This window comes from Eucyclogobius newberryi, unplaced genomic scaffold (assembly GCF_026437365.1).
Source record: "Eucyclogobius newberryi isolate DKJ021-1_F unplaced genomic scaffold, fEucNew1.0.hap1 SCAF_20, whole genome shotgun sequence".
NCBI lineage: Eukaryota > Metazoa > Chordata > Actinopteri > Gobiiformes > Gobiidae > Eucyclogobius > Eucyclogobius newberryi.
The window spans coordinates 757,308-783,106 of NW_027315835.1; the positions used below are offsets into that span (position 1 = coordinate 757,308).

Consider the following 25,799-nt stretch of genomic DNA (forward strand, 5'->3'; position numbering starts at 1 on the left):
TTCTGGGCCATTTTTTTTTTCGTTAAAAAATGGCGCGACAGCGCCACCGACAAAAGTCAAAATACATTGCGCCTATGGGAGACGCCCCGAGGTCAACTTTGGCGTAAAGCTACGAAATTCGGGACACGCATTCCTCTCGTGAGGATAAACAAAAAAAATCATTGTGGCCACGCCCCCAAACTTACCCTATGGCCGCCATCTTCCTTTGAAAATGAAAACAAGCTGAGTTAGCCATTTTGTTTACGTCAAACTTTGACGAACTCCTCCTAGGGCGTTTTGCCCACCGACTTCAAAATCGGCGTACGTCCTCTGGACAAGTGGGGCATCTAAAGTTATTCAATTTTTTGAGATACCTTTTACGGTCTGTGTGCGGCGCAGCCGCAAAGTTGGACAACTTATTTTGGAATATTGCAGGTCTAAAAATTGCTCCCATTTGATCAAAACCAGTCCGATTAGGACCAAATTTGAATCAGTTGTTAAACTTTCTAGTTTGGACCAGTTTAGGCTGACAAAATTGAAATGGCAGTGATAGCGCCCCCTACAGAGTGACCTTTAAATTAACATTGAAGGTCAAAAATTAGTTTTACCAAAATTTTCTAAACTTTACCCAAAATTCTATTTTGCCGTCCCGATCACAAAAGCCAATCACAAAAATGCCTAAATTTTTACGCCGTAGTCGTAGCGATGACAGAAACCTCCCATGTTATCCCTATGGGAAAACCACAAAATCTCTCAAATTACCACATTTTTATGTTTTACACTTTAACGAAGTCCTCCTAGTGCGTTTTGCCCACCAACCTCAAAATCGGTGTACGTCCTCTAGACAAGTGGTGTATCTAAAGTTATCCAAATTTTAAGGATAACTTTTACGGTCTTTGTGCGACGGAGCCGCAAACGTTTCCCAGAATTCTGACTATTTGGCCTTCAGAGTGGCCTATAAACAATAGAGTTTTTCCAAATGACATGACATTTTGCACTAAATTCTAATTTGCCATCCTAATCATACAAGTATGAGAGCCAAAGTCATATTTTGTACGGCGTAACCGTAGCGTTGACAGAAACATCCCATGTTATCCTTATGGGAAAATCGTAGAATCGCTCAAATCACCACATTTTTACACTTCACACTTTAACAAACTCCTCCTAGGGCGATTGTCCGATCAAGCTCATATTTGGGGAAAATCATCTACACAAGCGGGCCATCAAAACTTATCCATATTTTGATTCTAAGTGCTACGGTCTCTGTGTGGCGGACCCGCAAATATATGTCAGAAATGGGAAAACAGCGAAATCTCCAAAATGACCACATTTTCACGCTTCACACTTTCACCAACTCCTCCTAGGCCGATTGCCCGATCAAGCTCATATTTGGGGAAATCATCTACACAAATGGGGCATCAAAAGTTATCCATATTTTGATTTTAAGTGCTACGGTCTCTGTGCCGTGGAGCTGCAAATATACTGTCACAAATGGGAAAAACGCCAAATCCTTGAAATGTTCACATTTACGCTTCACACTTTAATGAACTCCTCTGTGGGCAATAGCTCGATCAAGCTCATATTTGGGAAAAATAATCTACACAAGCGGAGCATCAAAAGTTATCCATATTTTTATTCCAAGTGTCACGGTCTCTGTGCGCTGGAGCTGCACATTTGACCGACATTTGTGTTCATTTGCACTGGTTAAGCACAGCATTGTACATGTCCAATGTGTCGCTGTCTTAGTTCTTAGACAATTGCGTTAGCGCCATCTCTGTAAAATGCAGAGAGCAGAGTCGGAAGGCCGGCGGCCCGCGAGGGCCGTTGGATGCCGCTTGCGGCTTTAATATTCTTTCTTTCTTTCCTTCTTTCTTCTTCTTCTCGGGACCAACCCCCCTATTTTTCACCCAGTGAACATTGACGAAAAGTCACAAAAATTTGCACACCTCTAAAAATCGTGCCTCTCTACATTCTGGCTATTTCCCTTTTCTAAAATAAAAAAAATTGGCGCGTCAGCGCCACCAAATGTACCAAAAATGCATTGAGAGATGGGAAATGACCCAAAAAAAATCTGATCGTAGAATCATGAAATTTGGCGCAGAGGTAGATCGTGACAAGAGAAGTAAAAAATATTATTACGGCAACGCCGTCCCCCGAACCAAATGTCGGCCATATTGCTTCAAAAATGGCTAAACATGACTTCGGAGTTTTTCCAAACGTCGTACTTTTACGAACTCCTCCCAGGGCGTTGGCCCTAAAAAGCTGAAATTTGGTGAAAATGCTACTGAGGAGTGGGACATCAAAAGTTATCCAAATTACATTGATACCTCTCACGGTCTCTGTGCGGCGAAGCCGCAAACTGTAACTAAAATTTCAGAAATCTCCCATATTTAAAATTTCTGCCGTTTGCGCAGATAAAGTCCGAATTGCGTCAAATTAGAATCAGTTGTTAAACTCTTTGCCCTAAACCTACTTGAAGTGAAATAAATTCATTTGGCGCCACAGCGCCCCCTACAGATTTTATATGGAGGTTAAATGTTTAGTTTTGCGAAATTATATGAAATTTGACACACAACTCAATTTTAGCATCCCCATCAAAAAAGTCAATGAGACCCATGTCATAATTGTTATGGCGTTGCCGTAACGATGACCGAAACCTCCCATGTTATTCCAATGGGGCCAGAACATGTTTACACTTTAGACTTTCACAAACTCCTCCCAGGGCGTCAGCCCTATTAACCTGAAATTTGGTGAGACTCATCTTCAGGACCATCAAAAGTTATCCACATTTTCATTCAAAGAGTCACGGTGTCTGTGCGGCAAAGCCGCACATTTTGCCAAGAATTCAAAATAAAATTGCTTTTTGATGTAAAACAAAGGGGAGAACATGTGACAGCGTCACAGATTCAGCAGTAGGCGTGATAAAAGGACAATTGGGGCGCGTTAGCGCCCCCTCCTCTTGCGGCGTGGCGGCGGTGTGGCGGCGGCGTGGCGAGGGCCGATCATTGCCGCTTGCGGCTATATTTTTAGTTCTTATTGGTCTATAGAATGTCGTGATGTCGTGACGACGTGAACGCTCGTTACTCGGTGCTCGTTACCGGAGATGGAGGAGATGGAGTCGCGCTGGCTCATATGCAGAGCGTTTTTGTTGCGCTAACTGTTTGCACTAACTGTTCGTGCTAACTGTTCGTGCTAACTGTTCCCGCTAACTGTTCGCTCTAACGGTTCCCGCTAACTGTTCGTGCTAACTGTTCCCGCTAACTGTTCGCGCTAACTGTTCCTGCTAACTGTTCGCGCTAACTGTTCCTGCTAACTGTTCGCGCTAACTATTTGCGCTAACTGTTCGCGCTAACTGTTCGCGCTAACTGTTCCCGCTAACTGTTTCCACTAACTGTTCGCGCTAACTGTTCGCGCTAACTGTTCGCGCTAACTGTTCCCGCTAATTGTTCCCGCTAACTGTTCCCGGTAATTGTTCCCGCTAACTGTTCGCGCTAACTGTTCGCGCTAACTGTTTGCGCTAACTGTTTGCGCTAACTGTATGCGCTAACTGTTTGCGCTAAATGTTCGCGCTAACTGTTTGCGCTAATTGTTCCCGCTAACTGTTCCCGCTAATTGTTCGCGCTGTACCTCTCGCGGTGCTAACGTGAAGCGCGCGGCGGTGAGCCAGGTGTGTGGGCGCGGCCGTAACCCGATCGCACGGCGCTCTTCCTCCGAGCGAGACCTGACACTCTAAGACCGCCACAGGAGCGTGGAGCGCGGCACAGGTCAGAGGTCACGCCATCCGACGGCCATCCGGGGACGGCCATCCGGGGACGGCGTGGAGATCAGACCAATCAGAAGCAGACGTGTTTGGTAAAATGCACCAAACAGAAGCTACAGTGAGGGGCAGAGGTCAGAGGTCAGAGGGCAGAGGGCAGAGGGCAGAGGGCAGCCATAGCAGGATGCAGTTAAGATTTAAGGCATTTTTTATCACATTGACGTTGATTAATGGTCAAGGAAGTTGGGAAAATCTCCTTTTGTGATTATATTTGCCCGTGATGTGGATGTGGTGTGTTCAGAGTCCCTCACGGCGACCAGTTCTAGCTCCTGACAGGGTCTAGCTCTTGACAGGTTCTAGCTCCTGAGAGGTTCTAGCTCCCGAGAGGCTCTAGCTCCTGAGAGGTTCTAGCTCCCGAGAGGCTCTAGCTCCTGAAAGGTTCTAGTTCCTGAGAGTTTCTTGCTCCTGAGAGGCTCTAGCTCCTGAAAGGTTCTAGCTCTTGAGAGGGTCTAGCTCCTGAGAGGCTCTAGCTCCTGAGAGGCTCTAGCTCCTGACAGGTTCTAGCTCCTGAGAGGTTCTAGCTCCCGAGAGGTTCTAGCTCCCGAGAGGTTCTAGCTCCTGAAAGGTTCTAGCTCCTGAGAGGATCTGGCTCTTGAGCTCCAGGTGGACTTTAGCTCAGGGGGAGGAGCTCCACAGCACAGCCAGATGATTGGACGAGAGAGAACACAGACTCAGGCCAAAACAAGAAGCAAAAATGGGACTAAAAGTGACAAAAATGTGACATGAAGCAACAGCAACGAGAAAAAACGCAACTGAGACAATCAAGACAAGCAGAAAAAATGTGCAACAAAATTCAACTAAAAGTGACCAAAACACAACTCTGACTTGATCTCGTGCTAAAGCGCCGTGTTTCCACTGATGCTAACTTATATGTGGAGCCTTAGCAACACAAAGCTAGCGAAGCACGTTAGCAACAGCCACTTCCTGTTCATGGCCGCATGGCACTCGCTTTGTCAAGAGCCACAATCTGATATTTCCAGGTCATAATGCGTCTGACATTAGCATTAGCATGACAAAAAGAGAGGTTCAAAAGCGGCGTAGAGGCTTTAGCCACGCCCCTCACATGCAGAAAAGTTAAAGAAATGAGGCAAAACTGTTCCTGTGCACGCTAGCTTTAGCCAAGGTCAAAGGTCACCCGCTCCTGTGTTTGTAAAGGACCTGGATCCTGGATCAGACCTAAATCACATCGTCTTCTCGTCTCGTTGTTCTGCAGAGAAAAGATCTGCTTTTGATTCCGTTTCTGCCGTTGTCATGGAAACTGAAGCTTTTTATTTCAAATGGAATTAACTTTTCCCCCAGAGACAGAGGCTCGCTAGACCTGTGTCTTCACCCGCAGCATCCACCTGCTGCATGTCCTCCCCGCTCTCGCACCCCCACGGCCTGATGAAGCCCACGTCGTGTTTGGAGAGGATTCTTTTTCATTTGTGCTTCTGAATCCTGCGTGTGTCACTTTACGTAAACCCGAGAGTGACGTGGAGAAGACCTGGACTGAAAAGGTCCAAAAAATGTTCCCCGGAACCAGGACCAGGACCAGGACCAGGACCAGGACCAGGACATTTCCAAACGTCCTCCTCCTGCTCCTCTTCGTCCTCCTCTCGTGTCGCTCGTCTTCAGGCCCGTGCAGCAGCTGTTGTTTAGGACAGATTCAGTGACGCTACGCTAACACGACGCTACGCTAACAGATGGCGGAGGTGTGATCAGATACACGCTCCAGGGCCTCTGCGTGCCACGTCCAGCTCAAAGCGCTCAGATGACCGCGGCGTCAGGTGAAAGCGGCGTCAGGTGAAGGCGGCGTCAGGTGAAGGCGGCGTCAGGTGAAGGCGCAGAGTGCACTACACGTCCTTTTAATTTTGATGAATTAATGTTTAGAGAGTGAAAAGAATTGTTTCTTTTGTGTAAATTCTGCATAAACTGTGACTGGAACAAGTGTCCCTGCTGTGATGTCACTTCCTGTATGAGTGTCCCTGCTGTCATTTTCTACAGATCTTTCAACATTTCCTCCACAAATTCCTGCTCGATCGGTGTAAAACTATAATTTATATGTACGACAAGTATAAATACACCAAATGAAGTCAGAATTAGACAATGGTAATGGACAATTTAAGGGTTTCACTCTTAAACTTTCTAAAACGTGACATTGTGACGTCTCCACTCGAGCTGCGTGAAGAGAACATGCAAACTCCACATGTGCATGTGAGGGTTACCACTCTGCCACCGCCCCGCCCCCCTCACTCTCCTCTCATGCTTTGTGTGAGCCGAACCCGCCGCTCGTTGAATTTGAATGTGGAGCTTCAAAGTGCGGCGCTTTCGTGTGGTCGCCGATCAAAACGCCACCGGCGCCGGGCCGAGCGCCGAATGTCTCGCCGCGTTCGACTCGCAGCGTTCGACAAGGCGGCGGCGATTTCACGCTTACTTGTTCTGACCGGTCGCGAGTTTGCCATGGTGACGGAGATTCCTGGAGCGACGTCCCACTGGTCTGGGAGCGGTCAAAAGGCATTTCCACTTCCACCCCATGTCAGTTTCGGTCCAGTACCTTCAGATTGAAAATGGCCTCATAAAGTGTTCAGATGGACCTTTTTCGACCTGTAAAACGAGGACATTTAAAGCAAACATGACCCAATCCTGCCTCCGTCACTGACTCGTCATTTACCGAGGTCTTTCTGATCGAAGGGCGTCGCCGCGTGTTGGTTAATTACAGTTCCATGTCGCAAAACGATCGTCGTGTCGTTTTTTTTTCCGCTTTTGTGTCATTAATCGTGCCATTCAACATAAAAAGTCACATTTGTTTCTCCAAACCACATTTTACTGACGTTAAAAAGCGTTAAGCGGACGTTTGACGGTTCGAGACGAGGCTCCTTCTCTTCATTGCCCCAACGACAACATAAAAAACAATCATATTTTTGAGAGTAATCTTGGACCTGACCAACTCTAAAACCAACAAAAACGGCAGCATCATGAAATAAAAATGTCAAAAATACAGTTTATTCATAAATATTCTCTATCTAGAAGTCTTCACTCAGCATTTTTAAGCCCTTATTTGGTTTAAAATGTACTTGTCTAGTCCTAAAATGTACTACAAATCTATAGAAATGATGGTTTGTCAAGTGGACTTCTAAAACAATCCTCAGCTGCAGCTCTTTGGCTCGCACGGCTCTATAAATCGGCTCCAGGAGCAGTTGTGACGCTCGTGTTTTGGCGTCTCTTACAGATGGTGGTGCTGATGGACCCCCTCGAGGACCCCGACGACGTTCTTCGTGCCAATCGCTCCAGAGAAAAGACGTACATGTTCGACGTGGCCTTCGACTACTCCGCCAGCCAGGTCTGCCACGCCGTCCCTCGCTTTGCTCACCACTACCGTATTCCCCCGAGTATAAGTAAAAAAAAGCATAATAGAGAATAAAAAAACATATATAAGTCGCATTTTTGGGGGAAATGTATTTTATAAAATCCAAGACCAAGAACTGACATTTCCTCTGTAAATGCAGTTTAAAATAATAACAGATGAGAGAACATGGTGACTAGGTGCATGTATGCTAACATGCTAACGCTAACACCTTCAGCTACATGAGGCACAGACAGAACTGTGGTAAGTGTCTGGTATGTTAACGTAACATATGAACAGTTATTCAGAGAACTATCAAATCAAATCAAATCAATTTATTTTTGTAAGGCCCAAAATCACAACAACAGTTGCCTCTGAGGGCCACAGGGAGAAATGAATCAACAATGTCTGTGGTGGCGATGGAGTCAGACAATGTCTGTGGTGGCGAGGGACGATGTCCCAGTGTCCTCTGTCCTTAGACTCTCCTTCTCGGCCAGGAAAAACTACAAAAAAACCTTTTTGGGAAAAAAGCGTAGAAACCTGGAGGAGTTCCAGTGAAGGAGAGATCCGACTCTCACAGACGGACACGAGGGACACGAGGAGACTGGAGCTGGACCCACCCCTCAGGCAGAAGAGGGACCGTCCACACAGGGCAGGGACCACTTCACCAGGGGAGGGGCATCTGGGTCCACAGGTCCTCAGGAGTGAGAGAAAGAAAAAGAAGGCGGTGAACAGTTTGCAAGTGGAATCAAAAAATAAATATTGTTTGATAGCATAAGTAGTCAGAAGAAGAAGAGGATAGTGCTCAAGCTGTCATACTTCCCCCAGCATAGTTACTCCTAGGGCAGCGTAGCTGAAACTGTGGGTTTATGTTTCTGTTCCTAACTACTACATGTTAGCATAAAGAACATGCTAACATGCTAATATGCTAACATGCTAACAAGTTTACCAAAGCATCAGTTTTACCCCAAATCACTAAATCCACTGAATTCTTCTTCCTCTGTGTCACTTCTAAACAACTCCACAAACTCCAGAGGAAGAGGAAGTGCAGATTCTTCTTCTGCGTCGCTCAGAGCCTAGAGCGCCCCCTTGTGGCTGTCATTGTGAAAATAACTAATAATATCACATATAAGTCGCTCTGGAGTATAAGTCGCACCCCGACCAAAACTATGAAAAAAGGTGTGACTTATAGTCTGGATAATACGGTACTTTTCACTGTCATGAGCTGCGGAACTGGACAAAACGGAGCCAATCGTGTTTTACAGAGCAGCAGGGGACAACAGGGCACCAAATTGGAGGCTTCCCGTACCAGCTTGGGAAAAAAAAGACCGTTATTATGTCTCAGAACGTTTCGGGATCCACCCATACCTGCTGCACAGGCTTTACTCTCAATAAACAAAGAAAAGCTTGGGTGACCAGACGTCCCCTTTTCCCAGAGTGTTTCAAGTGTTTCTTTCTGCTACGTCTTAAGATAAGATGAGATAAGATAAGTTAATCCTTTAATGTCACACAAGGGGAAATGTGGTTGTTGCAGTAGAAACAGGAGGAAAGGACAGATTATAGGAAGTTTCAAAAACACTCTTAATAGAAGAAAAACTCTTATTAACAAAACTCCTCTCTTAATAGGGAATGGAGGGGGGGAATAAAATAAAATAGATAAATAAATATAAAAAATAAAGATAAAAATCAGATAATAATAAAACAAATAATGATACTAGAATAAAATTAAAATAAAACAAAATAAAATAAAGTAAAAATAACTAGCACAAGACTAGGTAATACTATTAGCAGGTAAGTAAACCGTATAAAAAACAAAATAGAACACTCTTATTTACAGGTATTGCACATGGTTACATCAGTACTGCACATGTTCAGGGCAGTGTTTGTTATAAAGTCTGACAGCAGCAGAAGGAAAGACCTGCAGAACCTTTCCTTCACACATCGAGGGTGGATCAGTCTCTCACTGAAGCTGCTCTCCAGAGCGGACAGAGTGTCCTGCAGGGGACAGAGTGTCCTGCAGGGGGTGACACTCATGGTCCAGCATAGATGTGAATCTAGCCAGGACCCTCCTGTCCCCCACCTCCTGCACCGAGTCCAGAGCACAGCCCAGGACGGAGCTGGACTTCTTGATGACTCTGTCCAGCCTCTTCCTCTCCCTCTCTGTGATGCTGCTGCTCCAGCAGGCCACACCATACAGGAGGGCTGATGCCACCACAGAGTCAGAGAAGGTCTTCAGGAGTGGCCCTGTCAGGAGTGGCCCTGTCAGGAGTGGCCCTGTCAGGAGTGGCCCTGTCAGGAGTGGCCCTGTCAGGAGTGGCCCTGTCACTCCAAAAGACCTGAGTCTCCTCAGGAGGTAGAGCCGACTCTGGCTCTTCCTGTACAGTCTGTGTTATGAGTCCAGTCCAGTTTGTGGTTCAGATGAACACCAGGTACTTGTATGAGTCCACTCTCTCAATGTCCCGTCCCTGGATGTTCACTGGTGAGGGGGCAGTGGGGTGGCGTCTACGGACGTCCACCACCATCTCCTTGGTCTTCCCCGCGTTGATGAGGAGGTGGTTCCGCTGACACCAGTCCACAAAGTCCTGCTCCAGTCCTCTGTCCTCCGCATCATCGTCGTCTGTGATGAGTCCGATGATGGCAGAGTCATCAGAGAACTTCTGCAGGACACAGCTGTCCGTGTCATGTCTGAAGTCTGCAGTGTAAAGGGTGAAGAGAAAGGGCGCGAGGACAGTGCCCTGGGGCGCCCCCACACTGCAGGTCCGAGTGTCAGACACACAGTCCCGGGCTCTCACAAACTGGGGTCGGTCTGTGAGGTAGTCCAGGATCCACTCTGCAGGTCATACTCCACACCAGCCGTCTCCAGCTTGTCCCTCAGGAGCTGATGGTGTTGAAGGCGCTGGAAAGATCGAAGAACAGGATCCTCACAGAGCTGCCAGGCTTCTCCAGGTGAGAGAGAGAGCGGTGCAGCAGGAGATGACGGCGTCCTCCACTCCGATGTCAGGCCGGTATGCAAACTGCAGCGGGTCCATGGCTGAGCTCACGGTGGAGCGGAGGTGGTCCAGGACTAGCCGCTCCAGTGTCTTCATCAGGTGGGACGTGAGGGCCACTGGCCTGAAGCTGTTGAGGTCTTTGGGGCGCGGTGTCTTAGGCACAGGTACCAGACCTGTGGTACCACCCTCAGCTTCAGGCTCATGTTGTAGACATGCTCCATCACTCCACACAGTTCATCTGCGCAGGACTTAAGGAGCCTGGGGCTGATGCCATCAGGTCCTGCTGCCTTCCTCACTTTAATCTTCTTCAGCTCACTCCTCACCTGTGCTGCTGTGACAGTCAGTGGTTGGCAGGGGGACTGTATGCTGGGGGGACGGGTGAGTCCAGGTGAAGTGGGGAGCTGATGGTCCGGAGCAGAGGTGTGAAGGGGAACGGGGGTGGGCCATTGTCCGGCTGTGGAAGAGGGAGCATGCAGCTGTGCAGGGGGAGGGGCGGGTGACCGATCAAACCTCAAGAAGTGAGCATTTAAATCATTCACCCACTGTAGATCCCCCTCTGTCTGGGCAGGGGGGATTTTGAAGCCCGAGATGGTTTTCAGGCTCCTCCACACTCCCTGAATGTTCTTTTGCTGCAGCTGCTCCTCCATCCTCCTCTTGTAGCCGGCCTCAGCCTGCCTGATCTTCCTCCTCAGCTCCTTCTGCACAGTCCTCAGCTCCTCCTTGTTCCCTGACCTGAAGGCTCTCTTCTTCTCCTTCAGCAGAGCCTTCAGTTCACGGTTAATCCATGGCTTGTTGTTTGGAAAACACCGCACCGTCCGGGAGGGAACAATGTTCTCAAAACAGAAGTTGATGTAGTCCGTGATGCACTCTGTGATGGTGTTGATGTCCTCCCCATGTGGGTCATAAAGCTCAGTCCAGACAGTGGTGCTGAAGCAGTCCCTCAGAGCCTCCTCGCTCTCAGCAGACCACATCCTCACCTCACGGGACACCACAGGCTGCCTGCGCACGATGGGTTCATACACAGGCCTCAGATGTACAAGGTTGTGGTCCGAGCTGCCCAGGGGAGGGAGGGGGGAGGAGCCTCCTGGTGTTGGCAAAGAATAAATCCGAAGTTTTAATGTCTCTGGTGGGACAGGTAACATACTGGGTGTATGTTGGTAGAACAGAAGAGGGAGAAGCGTGGTTAAAGTCACCAGAGACGAGGAAGAGAGCCTGTGGATGTTTGTTTTGCATCTGCTTGTGATGGAGAAAATGCTTCACAGGCATTGTCAGCGTTAGCAGACGGGGCTACGTAAACTGCTATTACAATAAGATGTGAGAACTCCCGGGGCAGATAATATAGCCTCATGCTAACAGCTAACAGTTCAATATCTCTGTTACACAGTTGTTCTCTGACTGTGACGTGGTTTGTCTGCAGCGCATATGTTTAAATAATATGTACAATGTTTACGGTTATTGTCAGTGGCTTAAATTAGTTTCTATTTTAGCATTTTGTCATCTATATTTTCTTCAGTAAAATATTGCAATCGTTGCGACCGCTGAACGAACTCTGACCCTTCTGTTTGACACTGACCTGTCTGACCTGTCTGACCTCCAGGAGGAGGTGTTCAGAGGCACCACCAAAGGCCTGATCGAGGGCCTCATCTCTGGGTACAACGCCACCGTGTTCGCCTACGGACCCACAGGTAACCAGACCAGACCAGACCAGACCAGACCAGAGCAGACCAGACCAGACCAGACCAGACCAGACCAGACCAGACCAGACCAGACCAGACCAGAGCAGAGCAGACCAGACCAGACCAGAGCAGACCAGACCAGAGCAGACCAAACAGAGGACACAGTGACTTGTCAGTTCTGTCACGTTCCAAAAGGTTTGAGTATGATGTGATTTCACTGGAGAAACTGGGATTGACCTCAGTGTGTCTGTGTGTGTGTGTGTGTGTGTCTGTGTGTGTGTGTGTGTGTGTGTGTGTGTGTCTGTGTGTGTGTGTGTGTGTGCAGGTTGTGGTAAAACCTACACGATGCTTGGCACAGACAAAGAGCCTGGGATCTACGTCCGAACTTTAAACGATCTGTTTCGTGCCATCGAAGAGACGAGCGACGACATGATGTACTCTGTGTCCATGTCCTACCTGGAGGTACGGCCCCAACACAGGCCACGCCCCCAACACAGGCCACGCCCCTTTCACAAAGGGACTAAGTGTGGGTAAAATCATGTCCTGGTTTAGACCTGGTTTAGACCTGGTTTAGTCCTGGTTTAGTCCTGGTTTAGACCTGGTTTAGTCCTGGTTTAGTCCTGGTTTAGACCTGGTTTAGACCTGGTTTAGTCCTGGTTTAGTCCTGGTTTAGACCTGGTTTAGTCCTGGTTTAGTCCTGGTTTAGTCCTGGTTTAGTCCTGGTTTAGACCTGGTCTAGTCCTGGTTTAGTTCTGGTTTAGTCCTGGTTTAGTCCTGGTTTAGACCTGGTTTAGTCCTGGTTTAGTCCTGGTTTAGTCCTGGTTTAGTCCTGGTTTAGTCCTGGTTTAGTTCTGGTTTAGTCCTGGTTTAGTCCTGGTTTAGACCTGGTTTAGTCCTGGTTTAGACCTGGTTTAGTCCTGGTTTAGTCCTGGTTTAGACCTGGTTTAGTCCTGGTTTAGTCCTGGTTTAGTCCTGGTTTAGACCTAGTTTAGTCATGGTTTAGTCCTGGTTTAGACCTGGTTTAGTCCTGGTTTAGTCCTGGTTTAGTCCTGGTTTAGACCTGGTTTAGTCATGGTTTAGTCCTGGTTTAGACCTGGTTTAGTCATGGTTTAGTCCTGGTTTAGACCTGGTTTAGACCTGGTTTAGTCCTGGTTTAGTCCTGGTTTAGACCTGGTTTAGTCCTGGTTTAGTCCTGGTTTAGTCCTGGTTTAGTCCTGGTTTAGACCTGGTCTAGTCCTGGTTTAGTTCTGGTTTAGTCCTGGTTTAGTCCTGGTTTAGACCTGGTTTAGTCCTGGTTTAGTCCTGGTTTAGTCCTGGTTTAGTCCTGGTTTAGTTCTGGTTTAGTCCTGGTTTAGTCCTGGTTTAGACCTGGTTTAGTCCTGGTTTAGACCTGGTTTAGACCTGGTTTAGTCCTGGTTTAGTCCTGGTTTAGACCTGGTTTAGACCTGGTTTAGTCCTGGTTTAGTCCTGGTTTAGTCCTGGTTTAGTTCTGGTTTAGTCCTGGTTTAGTCCTGGTTTAGACCTGGTTTAGTCCTGGTTTAGACCTGGTTTAGTCCTGGTTTAGTCCTGGTTTAGACCTGGTTTAGTCCTGGTTTAGTCCTGGTTTAGACCTGGTTTAGTCCTGGTTTAGACCTGGTTTAGTCCTGGTTTAGTCATGGTTTAGTCCTGGTTTAGACCTGGTTTAGTCCTGGTTTAGACCTGGTTTAGTCCTGGTTTAGACCTGGTTTAGTCATGGTTTAGTCCTGTACATGTGTCTGTATTTTGGCTTGTGGTTTATTTGCTGTCTCCAGGAGAAACCATTGTCCTTGTCTGAGTCTGACCATTGATTCTGCTGGTGTCAGATCTATAACGAGATGATCCGGGACCTGCTGAATCCGTCCTCTGGATTCTTGGACCTGAGAGAAGATTCTAAAGGAGAGATCCAAGTGGCAGGGATCACCGAGGTGTCCACCATCAACGCTCAAGAGGTCAGGACCTGAGAGGGACCTGGTTTAGTCCTGGTTTAGTCCGGGTTTAGTCCTGGTTTAGTCCTGGTTTAGTCCCTGGTTTAGTCCTGGTTTAGACCTGGTTTAGTCCTGGTTTAGTCCGGGTTTAGTCCTGGTTTAGTCCTGGTTTAGTCCCTGGTTTAGTCCTGGTTTAGACCTGGTTTAGTCCTGATTTAGTCCTGGTTTAGTCCTGGTTTAGTCCTGGTTTAGTCCCTGGTTTAGTCCTGGTTTAGTCCTGGTTTAGTCCTGGTTTAGTCCTGGTTTAGTCCTGGTTTAGTCCTGGTTTAGTCCTGGTTTAGTCCCTGGTTTAGTCCCTGGTTTAGTCCTGGTTTAGACCTGGTTTAGTCCTGATTTAGTCCTGGTTTAGTCCTGGTTTAGTCCTGGTTTAGTCCCTGGTTTAGTCCTGGTTTAGTCCTGGTTTAGTCCTGGTTTAGTCCTGGTATAGTCCTGGTTTAGTCCTGGTTTAGTCCTGGTTTAGTCCTGGTATAGTCCTGGTTTAGTCCTGGTTTAGTCCTGGTTTAGTCCCTGGTTTAGTCCTGGTTTAGTCCTGGTTTAGTCCTGGTTTAGTCCTGGTTTAGTCCTGGTTTAGTCCTGGTTTAGTCCTGGTTTAGTCCCTGGTTTAGTCCCTGGTTTAGTCCTGGTTTAGACCTGGTTTAGTCCTGATTTAGTCCTGGTTTAGTCCTGGTTTAGTCCTGGTTTAGTCCCTGGTTTAGTCCTGGTTTAGTCCTGGTTTAGTCCTGGTTTAGTCCTGGTATAGTCCTGGTTTAGTCCTGGTTTAGTCCTGGTTTAGTCCTGGTATAGTCCTGGTTTAGTCCTGGTTTAGTCCTGCTTTAGTCCCTGGTTTAGTCCTGGTTTCTCCTTGACTGCTGGCGTGGCTCACACAGGTCATGGAGCTGCTGGTGAGGGGGAACAGGCAGCGGACGCAGGAGCCGACTGCAGCGAACCAGACGTCTTCTCGCTCTCACGCTCTGCTGCAGGTGTGTGTGAAGCAGCAGAGCCGCAGCCCGGAGCTGCAGCAGGAGGTCCTGCAGCAGGAGGTCCTGCAGCAGGAGGTCCGCTTCGCCAGGCTCTTCATGATCGACCTGGCGGGCTCTGAGCGCGCCGCGCAGGTCAGACAAACACGCTCCTCCTTCCAGTCTTCTTCTCCTCCTTCCAGTCTTCTTCTCCTCCTTCCAGTCTTCTTCTCCTCCTTCCAGTCTTCTCTTCCTTCCAGTCTTCTTCTCCTCCTTGCAGTCTTCTTCTCCTCCTTCCAGTCTTCTTTTCCTCCTTGCAGTCTTCTTCTCCTCCTTCCAGTCTTCTCTTCCTTCCAGGCTTCTTCTCCTCCTTGCAGTCTTCTTCTCCTCCTTCCAGTCTTCTCTTCCTTCCAGTCTTCTTCTCCTCCTTCCAGTCTTCTTCTCCTCCTTACAGTGTTCTTCTCCTCCTTCCAGTCTTCTCTTCCTTCCAGTCTTCTTCTCCTCCTTGCAGTCTTCTTCTCCTCCTTCCAGTCTTCTCTTCCTTACAGTCTTTTTCTCCTCCTTCCAGTCTTCTTCTCCTCCTTGCAGTCTTCTTCTCCTCCTTCCAGTCTTCTCTTCCTTCCAGTCTTCTTCTCCTCCTTGCAATCTTCTTCTCCTCCTTCCAGTCTTCTCTTCCTTACAGTCTTCTTCTCCTCCTTCCAGTCTTCTCTTCCTTGCAGTCTTCTTCTCCTCCTTCCAGTCTTCTCTTCCTTCCAGTCTTCTTCTCCTCCTTGCAATCTTCTTCTCCTCCTTCCAGTCTTCTCTTCCTTACAGTCTTCTTCTCCTCCTTCCAGTCTTCTCTTCCTTGCAGTCTTCTTCTCCTCCTTCCAGTCTTCTCTTCCTTCCAGTCTTCTTCTCCTCCTTGCAGTCTTCTTCTCCTCCTTCCAGTCTTCTTCTCCTCCTTGCAGTCTTCTTCTCCTCCTTCCAGTCTTCTCTTCCTTGCAGTCTTCTTCTCCTCCTTCCAGTCTTCTCTTCCTTCCAGTCTTCTTCTCCTCCTTCCAGTCTTCTTCTCCTCCTTACAGTCTTCTTCTCCTCCTTCCAGTCTTCTCTTCCTTCCAGTCTTCTTCTCCTCCTTGCAGTCTTCTTCTCCTCCTTCCAGTCTTCTCTTCCTTGCAGTCTTCTTCTCCTCCTTCCAGTCTTCTCTTCCTTCCAGTCTTCTTCTCCTCCTTGCAGTCTTTTTCTCCTCCTTCCAGGCTTCTTCTCCTCCTTGCAGTCTTCTTCTCCTCCTTCCAGTCTTCTCTTCCTTCCAGTCTTCTTCTCCTCCTTCCAGTCTTCTTCTCCTCCTAACAGTCTTCTTCTCCTCCTTCCAGTCTTCTCCTCCTTACAGTCTTCTTCTCCTCCTTCCAGTCTTCTCCTCCTCCTTGCAGTCTTCTTCTCCTCCTTCCAGTCTTCTCTTCCTTGCAATCTTCTTCTCCTCCTTCCAGTCTTCTCTTCCTTCCAGTCTTCTTCTCCTCCTTGCAGTCTTTTTATCCTCCTTCCAGGCTTCTTCTCCTCCTTGCAGTCTTCTTCTCCTCCTTCCAGTCTTCTCTTCCTTCCAGTCTTCTTCTCCTCCTTCCAGTCTTCTTCTCCTCCTTACAGTCTTCTTCTCCTCCTTCCAGTCTTCTCTTCCTTCCAGTCTTCTTCTCCTCCTTGCAGTCTTCTTCTCCTCCTTCCAGTCTTCTTTTCCTCCTTCCAGTCTTCTCTTCCTTGCAGTCTTCTTCTCCTCCTTCCAGTCTTCTCTTCCTTCCAGTCTTCTTCTCCTCCTTGCAGTCTTTTTCTCCTCCTTCCAGGCTTCTTCTCCTCCTTGCAGTCTTCTTCTCCTCCTTCCAGTCTTCTCTTCCTTCCAGTCTTCTTCTCCTCCTTCCAGTCTTCTTCTCCTCCTTACAGTCTTCTTCTCCTCCTTGCAGTCTTCTTCTCCTCCTTCCAGTCTTCTCTTCCTTCCAGTCTTCTTCTCCTCCTTGCAGTCTTCTTCTCCTCCTTCCAGTCTTCTCTTCCTTCCAGTCTTCTTCTCCTCCTTCCAGTCTTCTTCTCCTCCTTACAGTCTTCTTCTCCTCCTTCCAGTCTTCTCTTCCTTCCAGTCTTCTTCTCCTCCTTGCAGTCTTCTTCTCCTCCTTCCAGTCTTCTCTTCCTTCCAGTCTTCTTCTCCTCCTTCCAGTCTTCTTCTCCTCCTTACAGTCTTCTTTTCCTCCTTCCAGTCTTCTCTTCCTTCCAGTCTTCTTCTCCTCCTTCCAGTCTTCTTTTCCTCCTTCCAGTCTTCTTTTCCTCCTTGCAGTCTTCTTCTCTTCCTTCCAGTCTTTTTCACCTCCTTCCAGTCTTCTCTTCCTTGCAGTCTTCTTCTCCTCCTTCCAGTCTTCTCTTCCTTCCAGTCTTCTTCTCCTCCTTGCAGTCTTTTTCTCCTCCTTCCAGGCTTCTTCTCCTCCTTGCAGTCTTCTTCTCCTCCTTCCAGTCTTCTCTTCCTTCCAGTCTTCTTCTCCTCCTTGCAGTCTTCTTCTCCTCCTTCCAGTCTTCTCTTCCTTCCAGTCTTCTTCTCCTCCTTCCAGTCTTCTTCTCCTCCTTACAGTCTTCTTCTCCTCCTTCCAGTCTTCTCTTCCTTCCAGTCTTCTTCTCCTCCTTGCAGTCTTCTTCTCCTCCTTCCAGTCTTCTCTTCCTTCCAGTCTTCTTCTCCTCCTTCCAGTCTTCTTCTCCTCCTTACAGTCTTCTTTTCCTCCTTCCAGTCTTCTCTTCCTTCCAGTCTTCTTCTCCTCCTTCCAGTCTTCTCTTCCTTCCAGTCTTCTCTTCCTTCCAGTCTTCTTCTCCTCCTTACAGTCTTCTTTTCCTCCTTCCAGTCTTCTCTTCCTTCCAGTCTTCTTCTCCTCCCTCGCTCCTCCTTCTCTCTGTTTAAAATCAGTCCCATCATTGGTTTTGCTTCTCTTTGTTTAAAAGATTTAAAAATGAATAAAAAGGTTTGAAATGGAGGTAAAATGAAAGAACAGAGGAAGGTTTAAAAAGACTTTATAGTAACCATAAAGACACTGGTGCCCCCTGCTGGACATTGGTGCCCCCTGCTGGACAGTGGTGCCCCCTGCTGGACACTGGTGCCCCCTGCTGGACACTGGTGCCCCCTGCTGGACACTGGTGATAGCACAACTAGAACAGCTGAAAGAGCACTTCAGTTTAAAGTAATAAACCACATAAATACTGGAATAAATCCGTGTTGAATGATAAATCCTGGACAAGTTCTTGTGTTTAGTTTTAACATTTAACATTTATGGACAAAACACTTTTATTCAGAGATTTATCTTATCCCAGAGCCTGTCACTCAGGACGAGCCTGTCACTCAGGACGAGCCTGTCACTGAGACGCTTTATTTCAGACGCAGAACCGAGGGCAGCGCCTGAAGGAGGGCGCGCACATCAACCGCTCGCTGCTCGCGCTCGGGAACTGCATCAACGCCCTGAGCGACAAGAACGGCCACAAGTACGTCAACTACAGGGACAGCAAGCTGACCAGGCTGCTGAAGGTACGGCCACGCCCACAGCCACGCCCGCTTTGACCTGACCCCGCCCGACACTGACCACGTGTGACCTCCACTTTCCTCTGGACAGGACTCTTTAGGAGGAAACAGCCGGACGGTGATGATCGCTCACATCTCACCAGCCTCGTCTGCGTTTGAGGAGTCAAGGAACACGCTGGCCTATGCTGACCGCGCCAAGAGCATCCGGACACGGGTGAGTCAGAGCGCGTCTGGACACGGGTGAGTCAGAGCGCGTCTGGACACGGGTGAGTCAGAGCGCGTCTGGACACGGGTGAGTCAGAGCGCGTCTGGACACGGGTGAGTCAGAGCATCTGGACACGGGTGAGTCAGAGCGTCTGGACACGGGTGAGTCAGAGCGTCTGGACACGGGCGAGTCAGGGCGTCTGGACACGGGTGAGTCAGAGCGTCTGGACACGGGTGAGTCAGGGCGTCTGGACACGGGTGAGTCAGAGCGTCTGGACACGGGTGAGTCAGAGCGTCTGGACACGGGCGAGTCAGAGCGTCTGGACACGGGCGAGTCAGAGCGCGTCTGGACACGGGTGAGTCAGAGCGCGTCTGGACACGGGTGAGTCAGAGCGCGTCTGGACACGGGTGAGTCAGAGCATCTGGACACGGGTGAGTCAGAGCGTCTGGACACGGGTGAGTCAGAGCGTCTGGACACGGGCAAGTCAGGGCGTCTGGACACGGGTGAGTCAGAGCGTCTGGACACGGGTGAGTCAGAGCGTCTGGACACGGGTGAGTCAGAGCGTCTGGACACGGGTGAGTCAGAGCGTCTGGACACGGGTGAGTCAGAGCGTCTGGACACGGGTGAGTCAGAGCATCTGGACACGGGTGAGTCAGAGCGTCTGGACACGGGCGAGTCAGAGCGTCTGGACACGGGCGAGTCAGAGCGTCTGGACACGGGTGAGTCAGGGCGTCTGGACACGGGTGAGTCAGGGCGTCTGGACACGGGTGAGTCAGAGCGTCTGGACACATGGGTGAGTCAGGGCGTCTGGACACGGGTGAGTCAGAGCGTCTGGACACGGGTGAGTCAGAGCGTCTGGACACGGGTGAGTCAGGGCGTCCGGACACGGGTGAGTCAGAGCGTCTGGACACGGGTGAGTCAGAGCGTCTGGACACGGGTGAGTCAGAGCGTCTGGACACGGGCGAGTCAGGGCGTCTGGACACGGGTGAGTCAGAGCGTCTGGACACGGGTGAGTCAGAGCGTCTGGACACGGGCGAGTCAGGGCGTCCGGACACGGGCGAGTCAGGGCGTCCGGACACGGGCGAGTCAGAGCGTCCGGACACGGGCGAGTCAGAGCGTCCGGACACGGGTGAGTCAGAGCGTCTGGACACGGGCGAGTCAGAGCGTCTGGACACGGGCGAGTCAGAGCGTCTGGACACGGGTGAGTCAGGGCGTCTGGACACGGGTGAGTCAGGGCGTCTGGACACGGGTGAGTCAGGGCGTCTGGACACGGGTGAGTCAGGGCGTCTGGACACGGGCGAGTCAGGGCGTCCGGACACGGGCGAGTCAGTGCGTCTGGACACGGGTGACTCAGAGCGTCTGGACACGGGTGAGTCAGAGCGTCCGGACACGGGCGAGTCAGTGCGTCTGGACACGGGTGACTCAGAGCGTCTGGACACGGGTGAGTCAGAGCGTCTGGACACGGGTGAGTCAGAGCGTCTGGACACGGGTGAGTCAGAGCGTCTGGACACGGGCGAGTCAGGGCGTCTGGACACGGGCGAGTCAGAGCGTCTGGACACGGGCGAGTCAGGGCGTCCGGACACGGGCGAGTCAGAGCGTCTGGATACGGGCGAGTCAGAGCATCTGGACACGGGTGAGTCAGGGCGTCTGGACACGGGTGAGTCAGAGCGTCTGGACACGGGCGAGTCAGAGCGTCTGGACACGGGCGAGTCAGAGCGTCTGGACACGGGCGAGTCAGAGCGTCTGGACACGGGCGAGTCAGAGCGTCTGGACACGGGTGAGTCAGGGCGTCTGGACACGGGTGAGTCAGGGCGTCTGAAAACGGGTGAGTCAGAGCGTCTGGACACGGGTGAGTCAGGGCGTCTGGACACGGGCGAGTCAGAGCGTCTGGACACGGGCGAGTCAGGGCGTCTGGACACGGGTGAGTCAGAGCGTCTGGACACGGGCGAGTCAGGGCGTCTGGACACGGGTGAGTCAGAGCGTCTGGACACGGGTGAGTCAGAGCGTCTGGACACGGGTGAGTCAGAGCGTCTGGACACGGGCGAGTCAGAGCGTCTGGACACGAGCGAGTCAGAGCGTCTGGACACGGGCGAGTCAGGGCGTCTGGACACGGGTGAGTCAGAGCGTCTGGACACGGGCGAGTCAGGGCGTCCGGACACGGGCGAGTCAGGGCGTCCGGACACGGGCGAGTCAGAGCGTCCGGACACGGGCGAGTCAGAGCGTCCGGACACGGGTGAGTCAGAGCGTCTGGACACGGACGAGTCAGGGCGTCTGGACACGGGTGAGTCAGAGCGTCTGGACACGGGTGAGTCAGAGCGTCTGGACACGGGTCAGTCAGAGCGTCTGGACACGGGCGAGTCAGGGCGTCCGTTACTAAACATCTGGACGTGACAGTGGGTCAGATCCTTCCTGTTGTTAAAGGGCGTGTTAAAGGGCGTGTTAAAGGGCGTGTTAAAGGGCGTGTTAAAGGGCGTGTTAAAGGGCGTGTTAAAGGGCGTGTTAAAGGGCGTGTCTGTGCTGCAGGTGAAGAAGAACCTCCTGAGCGTGACGTACCACATGAGTCAGTACACCAGCATCATCACCGAGCTCAGAGCAGAAGTCCAGAGGCTCCAGAAGAAGATCAGCGAACAAGACCGAAGACACAGCTCAGAGAGGGCGGATATACGCCACGTGCAGGGTGAGGGCGAGGGGTGAGGGCGAAGGGATAGGGGTGAGGGGAGAGGGGTGAGGGCGAGGGGTGAGGGCGAGGGGATAGGGGTGAGGGGAAAGGGGTGAGGGCGAGGGGTGAGGGCGAGGGGATAGGGGTGAGGGGAGAGGGGTGAGGGCGAGGGGTGAGGGCGAGGGGATAGGGGTGAGGGGAAAGGGGTGAGGGCGAGGGGTGAGGGCGAGGGGATAGGGGTGAGGGGAGAGGGGTGAGGGCGAGGGGTGAGGGCGAGGGGATAGGGGTGAGGGGAGAGGGGTGAGGGCGAGGGGTGAGGGCGAGGGGATAGGGGTGAGGGGAGAGGGGTGAGGGCGAGGGGTGAGGGCGAGGGGATAGGTGTGAGGGGAGAGGGGTGAGGGCGAGGGGTGAGGGCGAGGGGTGAGGGACGAGGGGAGAGGGCGAGGGGTGAGGGGCGAGGGGCGATGGTGAGGGAAGAGGGCGAGGGGTGAGGGGTGAGGGCGAGGGGAGAGGGCGAGTGTCTGTATAGTGCATACAGTACATATAGTACATATAGTACATATAGTATACAGTACATATACTCTGCTGTGTGCAGTACATATATTACATAGTCGATACGAGAAGGAGAGTCTAAGGACAGAGGACCCTGGGACATCGTCCCTCGCCACCACAGACATTGTCTGACTTCATCGCCACCACAGACATTGTTGATTCATTTCTCCCTGTGGCCCTCAGAGGCAACTGTTGTTGTGATTTTGGGCCTTACAAAAATAAATTGATTTGATTTGATTACATAGTACATGTAGTACATATAGTACATATAGTACATATAGTACATATAGTACATGTAGTATACAGTACATATACTCTGTGTGTGCAGCGGAGGTTCAGGCTCACTCGTCTCAGGAGGTGGAGCGTCTTCGGGAGCAGCTCCTTCAGGGCTTCAAGGAGCAGATGGAGATCAGGAGGAACCTGATGGAGCTGGAGAACTCCAACAATGAGCTGCAGGTGGAGACGTCCAGACACCTGCTCATCATCGCAGAGTACGGACACCTACACCACCTCAGCATGTCTATGTTAACTCTAATGTGATGTGATGTGTACTGTTGTCATGGTGATGTGTGCTGATGTCATGGTGATGTGTGCTGTTGTCATGGTGATGTGTGCTGATGTCATGGTGATGTGTGCTGTTGTATGTGTGCTGATGTCATGGTGATGTGTGCTGTTTTATGTGTGCTGTTGTCATGGTGATGTGTGCTGTTGTCATGGTGATGTGTGCTGATGTCATGGTGATGTGTGCTGATGTCATGGTGATGTGTGCTGATGTCATGGTGATGTGTGCTGATGTCATGGTGATGTGTGCTGTTGTATTTGTGCTGTTGTCATGGTGATGTGTGCTGTTGTCATGGTGATGTGTGCTGTTGTATGTGTGCTGTTGTCATGGTGATGTGTGCTGATGTCATGGTGATGTGTGCTGATGTCATGGTGATGTGTGCTGATGTCATGGTGATGTGTGCTGTTGTATTTGTGCTGTTGTCATGGTGATGTGTGCTGTTGTCATGGTGATGTGTGCTGTTGTATGTGTGCTGTTGTCATGGTGATGTGTGCTGATGTCATGGTGATGTGTGCTGTTGTATGTGTGCTGTTGTCATGGTGATGTGTGCTGTTGTCATGGTGATGTGTGCTGTTGTCATGGTGATGTGTGCTGATGTCATGGTGATGTGTGCTGTTGTATGTGTGCTGTTGTCATGGTGATGTGTGCTGTTGTCATGGTGATGTGTGCTGTTGTCATGGTGATGTGTGCTGTTGTATGTGTGCTGTTGTCATGGTGATGTGTGCTGTTGTATGTGTGCTGTTGTCATGGTGATGTGTACTGTTGTCATGGTGATGTGTGCTGTTGTCATGGTGATGTGTGCTGTTGTATGTGTCCTGTTGTCATGGTGATGTGTGCTGTTGTATGTGTGCTGTTGTCATGGTGATTTGTGCTATTGTCATGGTGATGTGTGCTGTTGTCATGGTGATGTGTGCTGTTGTATGTGTGCTGTTGTCATGGTGATGTGTGCTGTTGTATGTGTGCTGTTGTCATGGTGATGTGTGCTGTTGTATGTGTGCTGTTGTCATGGTGATTTGTGCTATTGTCATGGTGATGTGTGCTGTTGTCATGGTGATGTGTGCTGTTGTATGTGTGCTGTTGTCATGGTGATGTGTGCTGTTGTCATGGTGATGTGTGCTGTTGTATGTGTGCTGTTGTCATGGTGATGTGTGCTGTTGTATGTGTGCTGTTGTCATGGTGATGTGTGCTGTTGTCATGGTGATGTGTGCTGTTGTCATGGTGATGTGTGCTGTTGTATGTGTCCTGTTGTCATGGTGATGTGTGCTGTTGTATGTGTGCTGTTGTCATGGTGATTTGTGCTATTGTCATGGTGATGTGTGCTGTTGTCATGGTGATGTGTGCTGTTGTATGTGTGCTGTTGTCATGGTGATGTGTGCTGTTGTATGTGTGCTGTTGTCATGGTGATGTGTGCTGTTGTATGTGTGCTGTTGTCATGGTGATTTGTGCTATTGTCATGGTGATGTGTGCTGTTGTCATGGTGATGTGTGCTGTTGTATGTGTGCTGTTGTCATGGTGATTTGTGCTATTGTCATGGTGATGTGTGCTGTTGTCATGGTGATGTGTGCTGTTGTCATGGTGATGTGTGCTGTTGTATGTGTGCTGTTGTCATGGTGATGTGTGCTGTTGTATGTGTGCTGTTGTCATGGTGATTTGTGCTATTGTCATGGTGATGTGTGCTGTTGTCATGGTGATGTGTGCTGTTGTATGTGTGCTGTTGTCATGGTGATGTGTGCTGTTGTATGTGTGCTGTTGTCATGGTGATGTGTGCTGTTGTCATGGTGATGTGTGCTGTTGTCATGGTGATGTGTGCTGTTGTATGTGTGCTGTTGTCATGGTGATGTGTGCTGTTGTATGTGTGCTGTTGTCATGGTGATGTGTGCTGTTGTCATGGTGATGTGTGCTGTTGTATGTGTGCTGTTGTCATGGTGATGTGTGCTGTTGTCATGGTGATGTGTTGACAGCTGGGAGCAGGAGCGGAGCCGGCGCAGGAGGAAGTGGAGGTTGGAGCAGCAGAAGGAGAGCGAGGGCAAAGAGGAGAGTGAGGACTGGGACAGCTCTGAGTCTGCTCCTGAAGCCTCTGAGACTCGAGAAGCTTCAACAGCTCGAGAGAACCTTCTGCTGCTGATGAGCGAGCAGAAGAACCTCCACAAGCAGAAGGTGAGAGGAGACCTCCACCTGCACCAGCACCTGCACCAGCACCTCCATCTGCACCTCCACCTGCACCTCGTTCACCTTCACCTCCACCTTCACCTCCACCTGCACCAGCACCTCCACCTTCACCTCCACCTGCACCTCCACCTGCACCTCGTTCACCTTCACCTCCACCTTCACCTCCACCTTCACCTCCACCTGCACCAGCACCTCCACCTTCACCTCCACCTGCACCTCCACCTGCACCTCCACCTGCACCTCGTTCACCCCCACCTCCTCCTTCACCTTCACCTCCACCTCCACCTGCACCTCGTTCACCTTCACCTCCACCTTCACCTCCACCTGCACCTCCACCTGCACCTCCACCTGCACCTCGTTCACCTTCACCTACACCTTCACCTCCACCTGCACCTCCACCTGCACCTCGTTCACCTTCACCTCCACCTTCACCTCCACCTGCACCTCCACCTGCACCTCGTTCACCTGCACCTCCACCTGCACCTCCACCTGCACCTCGTTCACCTTCACCTCCACCTTCACCTCCACCTGCACCTCCACCTGCACCTCGTTCACCTTCACCTCCACCTGCACTTCCACCTGCACCTCGTTCACCTTCACCTCCACCTTCACCTCCACCTGCACCTCCACCTCCACCTGCACCTCCACCTTCACCTCCACCTTCACCTCCACCTCGAGTGAGACAAAGAAAAAGAAGGCGGTGAACAGTTTGCAAGTGGAATTAAGAAATAAATATTGTTTGATAGAATAAGTCAGAAGAAGAGGATAGTGCTCAAGCTGTCATACTTCCCCCAGCATAGTTACTCCTAGGGCAGCGTAGCTGAAGCTGTGGGTTTATCTTTCTGTTCCTAACTACTCTGACCATAAGCGATTTCAAAGAGGAACGTTTTAAGCCTGGACTTAAATGAAGAGACTGTGTCAGCATATTTAACATGGGTCGGGAGCTGATTCCATAACACAGGAGCTTGGTAGCTAAACGCTCTACCTCCTACAGTACTTTTAGAGACTCTTGGCACCACCAGAAGGCCGGCATTCTGAGAGCGAAGAGCTCTGATTGGATGATATGGTTCTATAGCATCTTTGAGGTAGGATGGGGCCATGTCATTTATGGCTTTGTAGGTCAAGAGTAGAATTTTAAATGTGATTCTAAACCTCTCACCTCCTCTCACCTCCTCTAACCCTCCTCTCACCTCCTCTCGCCTCCTCTCACCTCCTCTCACCTCCTCTCACCCTCCTCTCACCTCCTCTCACCTCCTCTCGCCTCTTCTCACCTCCTCTCACCCTCCTCTCCCTCCTCCCTCCTCTCACCTCCTCTCACCTCCTCTCACCTCCTCTCACCCTCCTCTCACCTCTTCTCACCCTCCTCTCACCCTCCTCTCACCTCCTCTCACCTCCTCTCACCTCCTCTCACCTCCTCTC

At 50.4% G+C, this 25,799-nt stretch overlaps 1 protein-coding gene across 1 annotated transcript in view; it reads left to right on the forward strand.

Moving 5' to 3' along the window:
- The window catches only part of kif19 (kinesin family member 19), a 44,815-nt gene that overhangs the window by 18,829 nt on the left and 187 nt on the right, over positions 1-25,799 (forward strand). Inside the window, exons 3-13 of the mRNA XM_072456787.1 lie at positions 7,005-7,115; positions 11,706-11,793; positions 12,110-12,246; positions 13,626-13,751; positions 14,654-14,791; positions 14,822-14,878; positions 18,093-18,239; positions 18,325-18,447; positions 20,962-21,115; positions 21,978-22,140; positions 24,173-24,368. Coding sequence (XP_072312888.1) covers positions 7,005-7,115; positions 11,706-11,793; positions 12,110-12,246; positions 13,626-13,751; positions 14,654-14,791; positions 14,822-14,878; positions 18,093-18,239; positions 18,325-18,447; positions 20,962-21,115; positions 21,978-22,140; positions 24,173-24,368 — 1,440 coding nt within the window. The remainder of the gene's footprint in view (positions 1-7,004; positions 7,116-11,705; positions 11,794-12,109; positions 12,247-13,625; positions 13,752-14,653; positions 14,792-14,821; positions 14,879-18,092; positions 18,240-18,324; positions 18,448-20,961; positions 21,116-21,977; positions 22,141-24,172; positions 24,369-25,799) is intronic.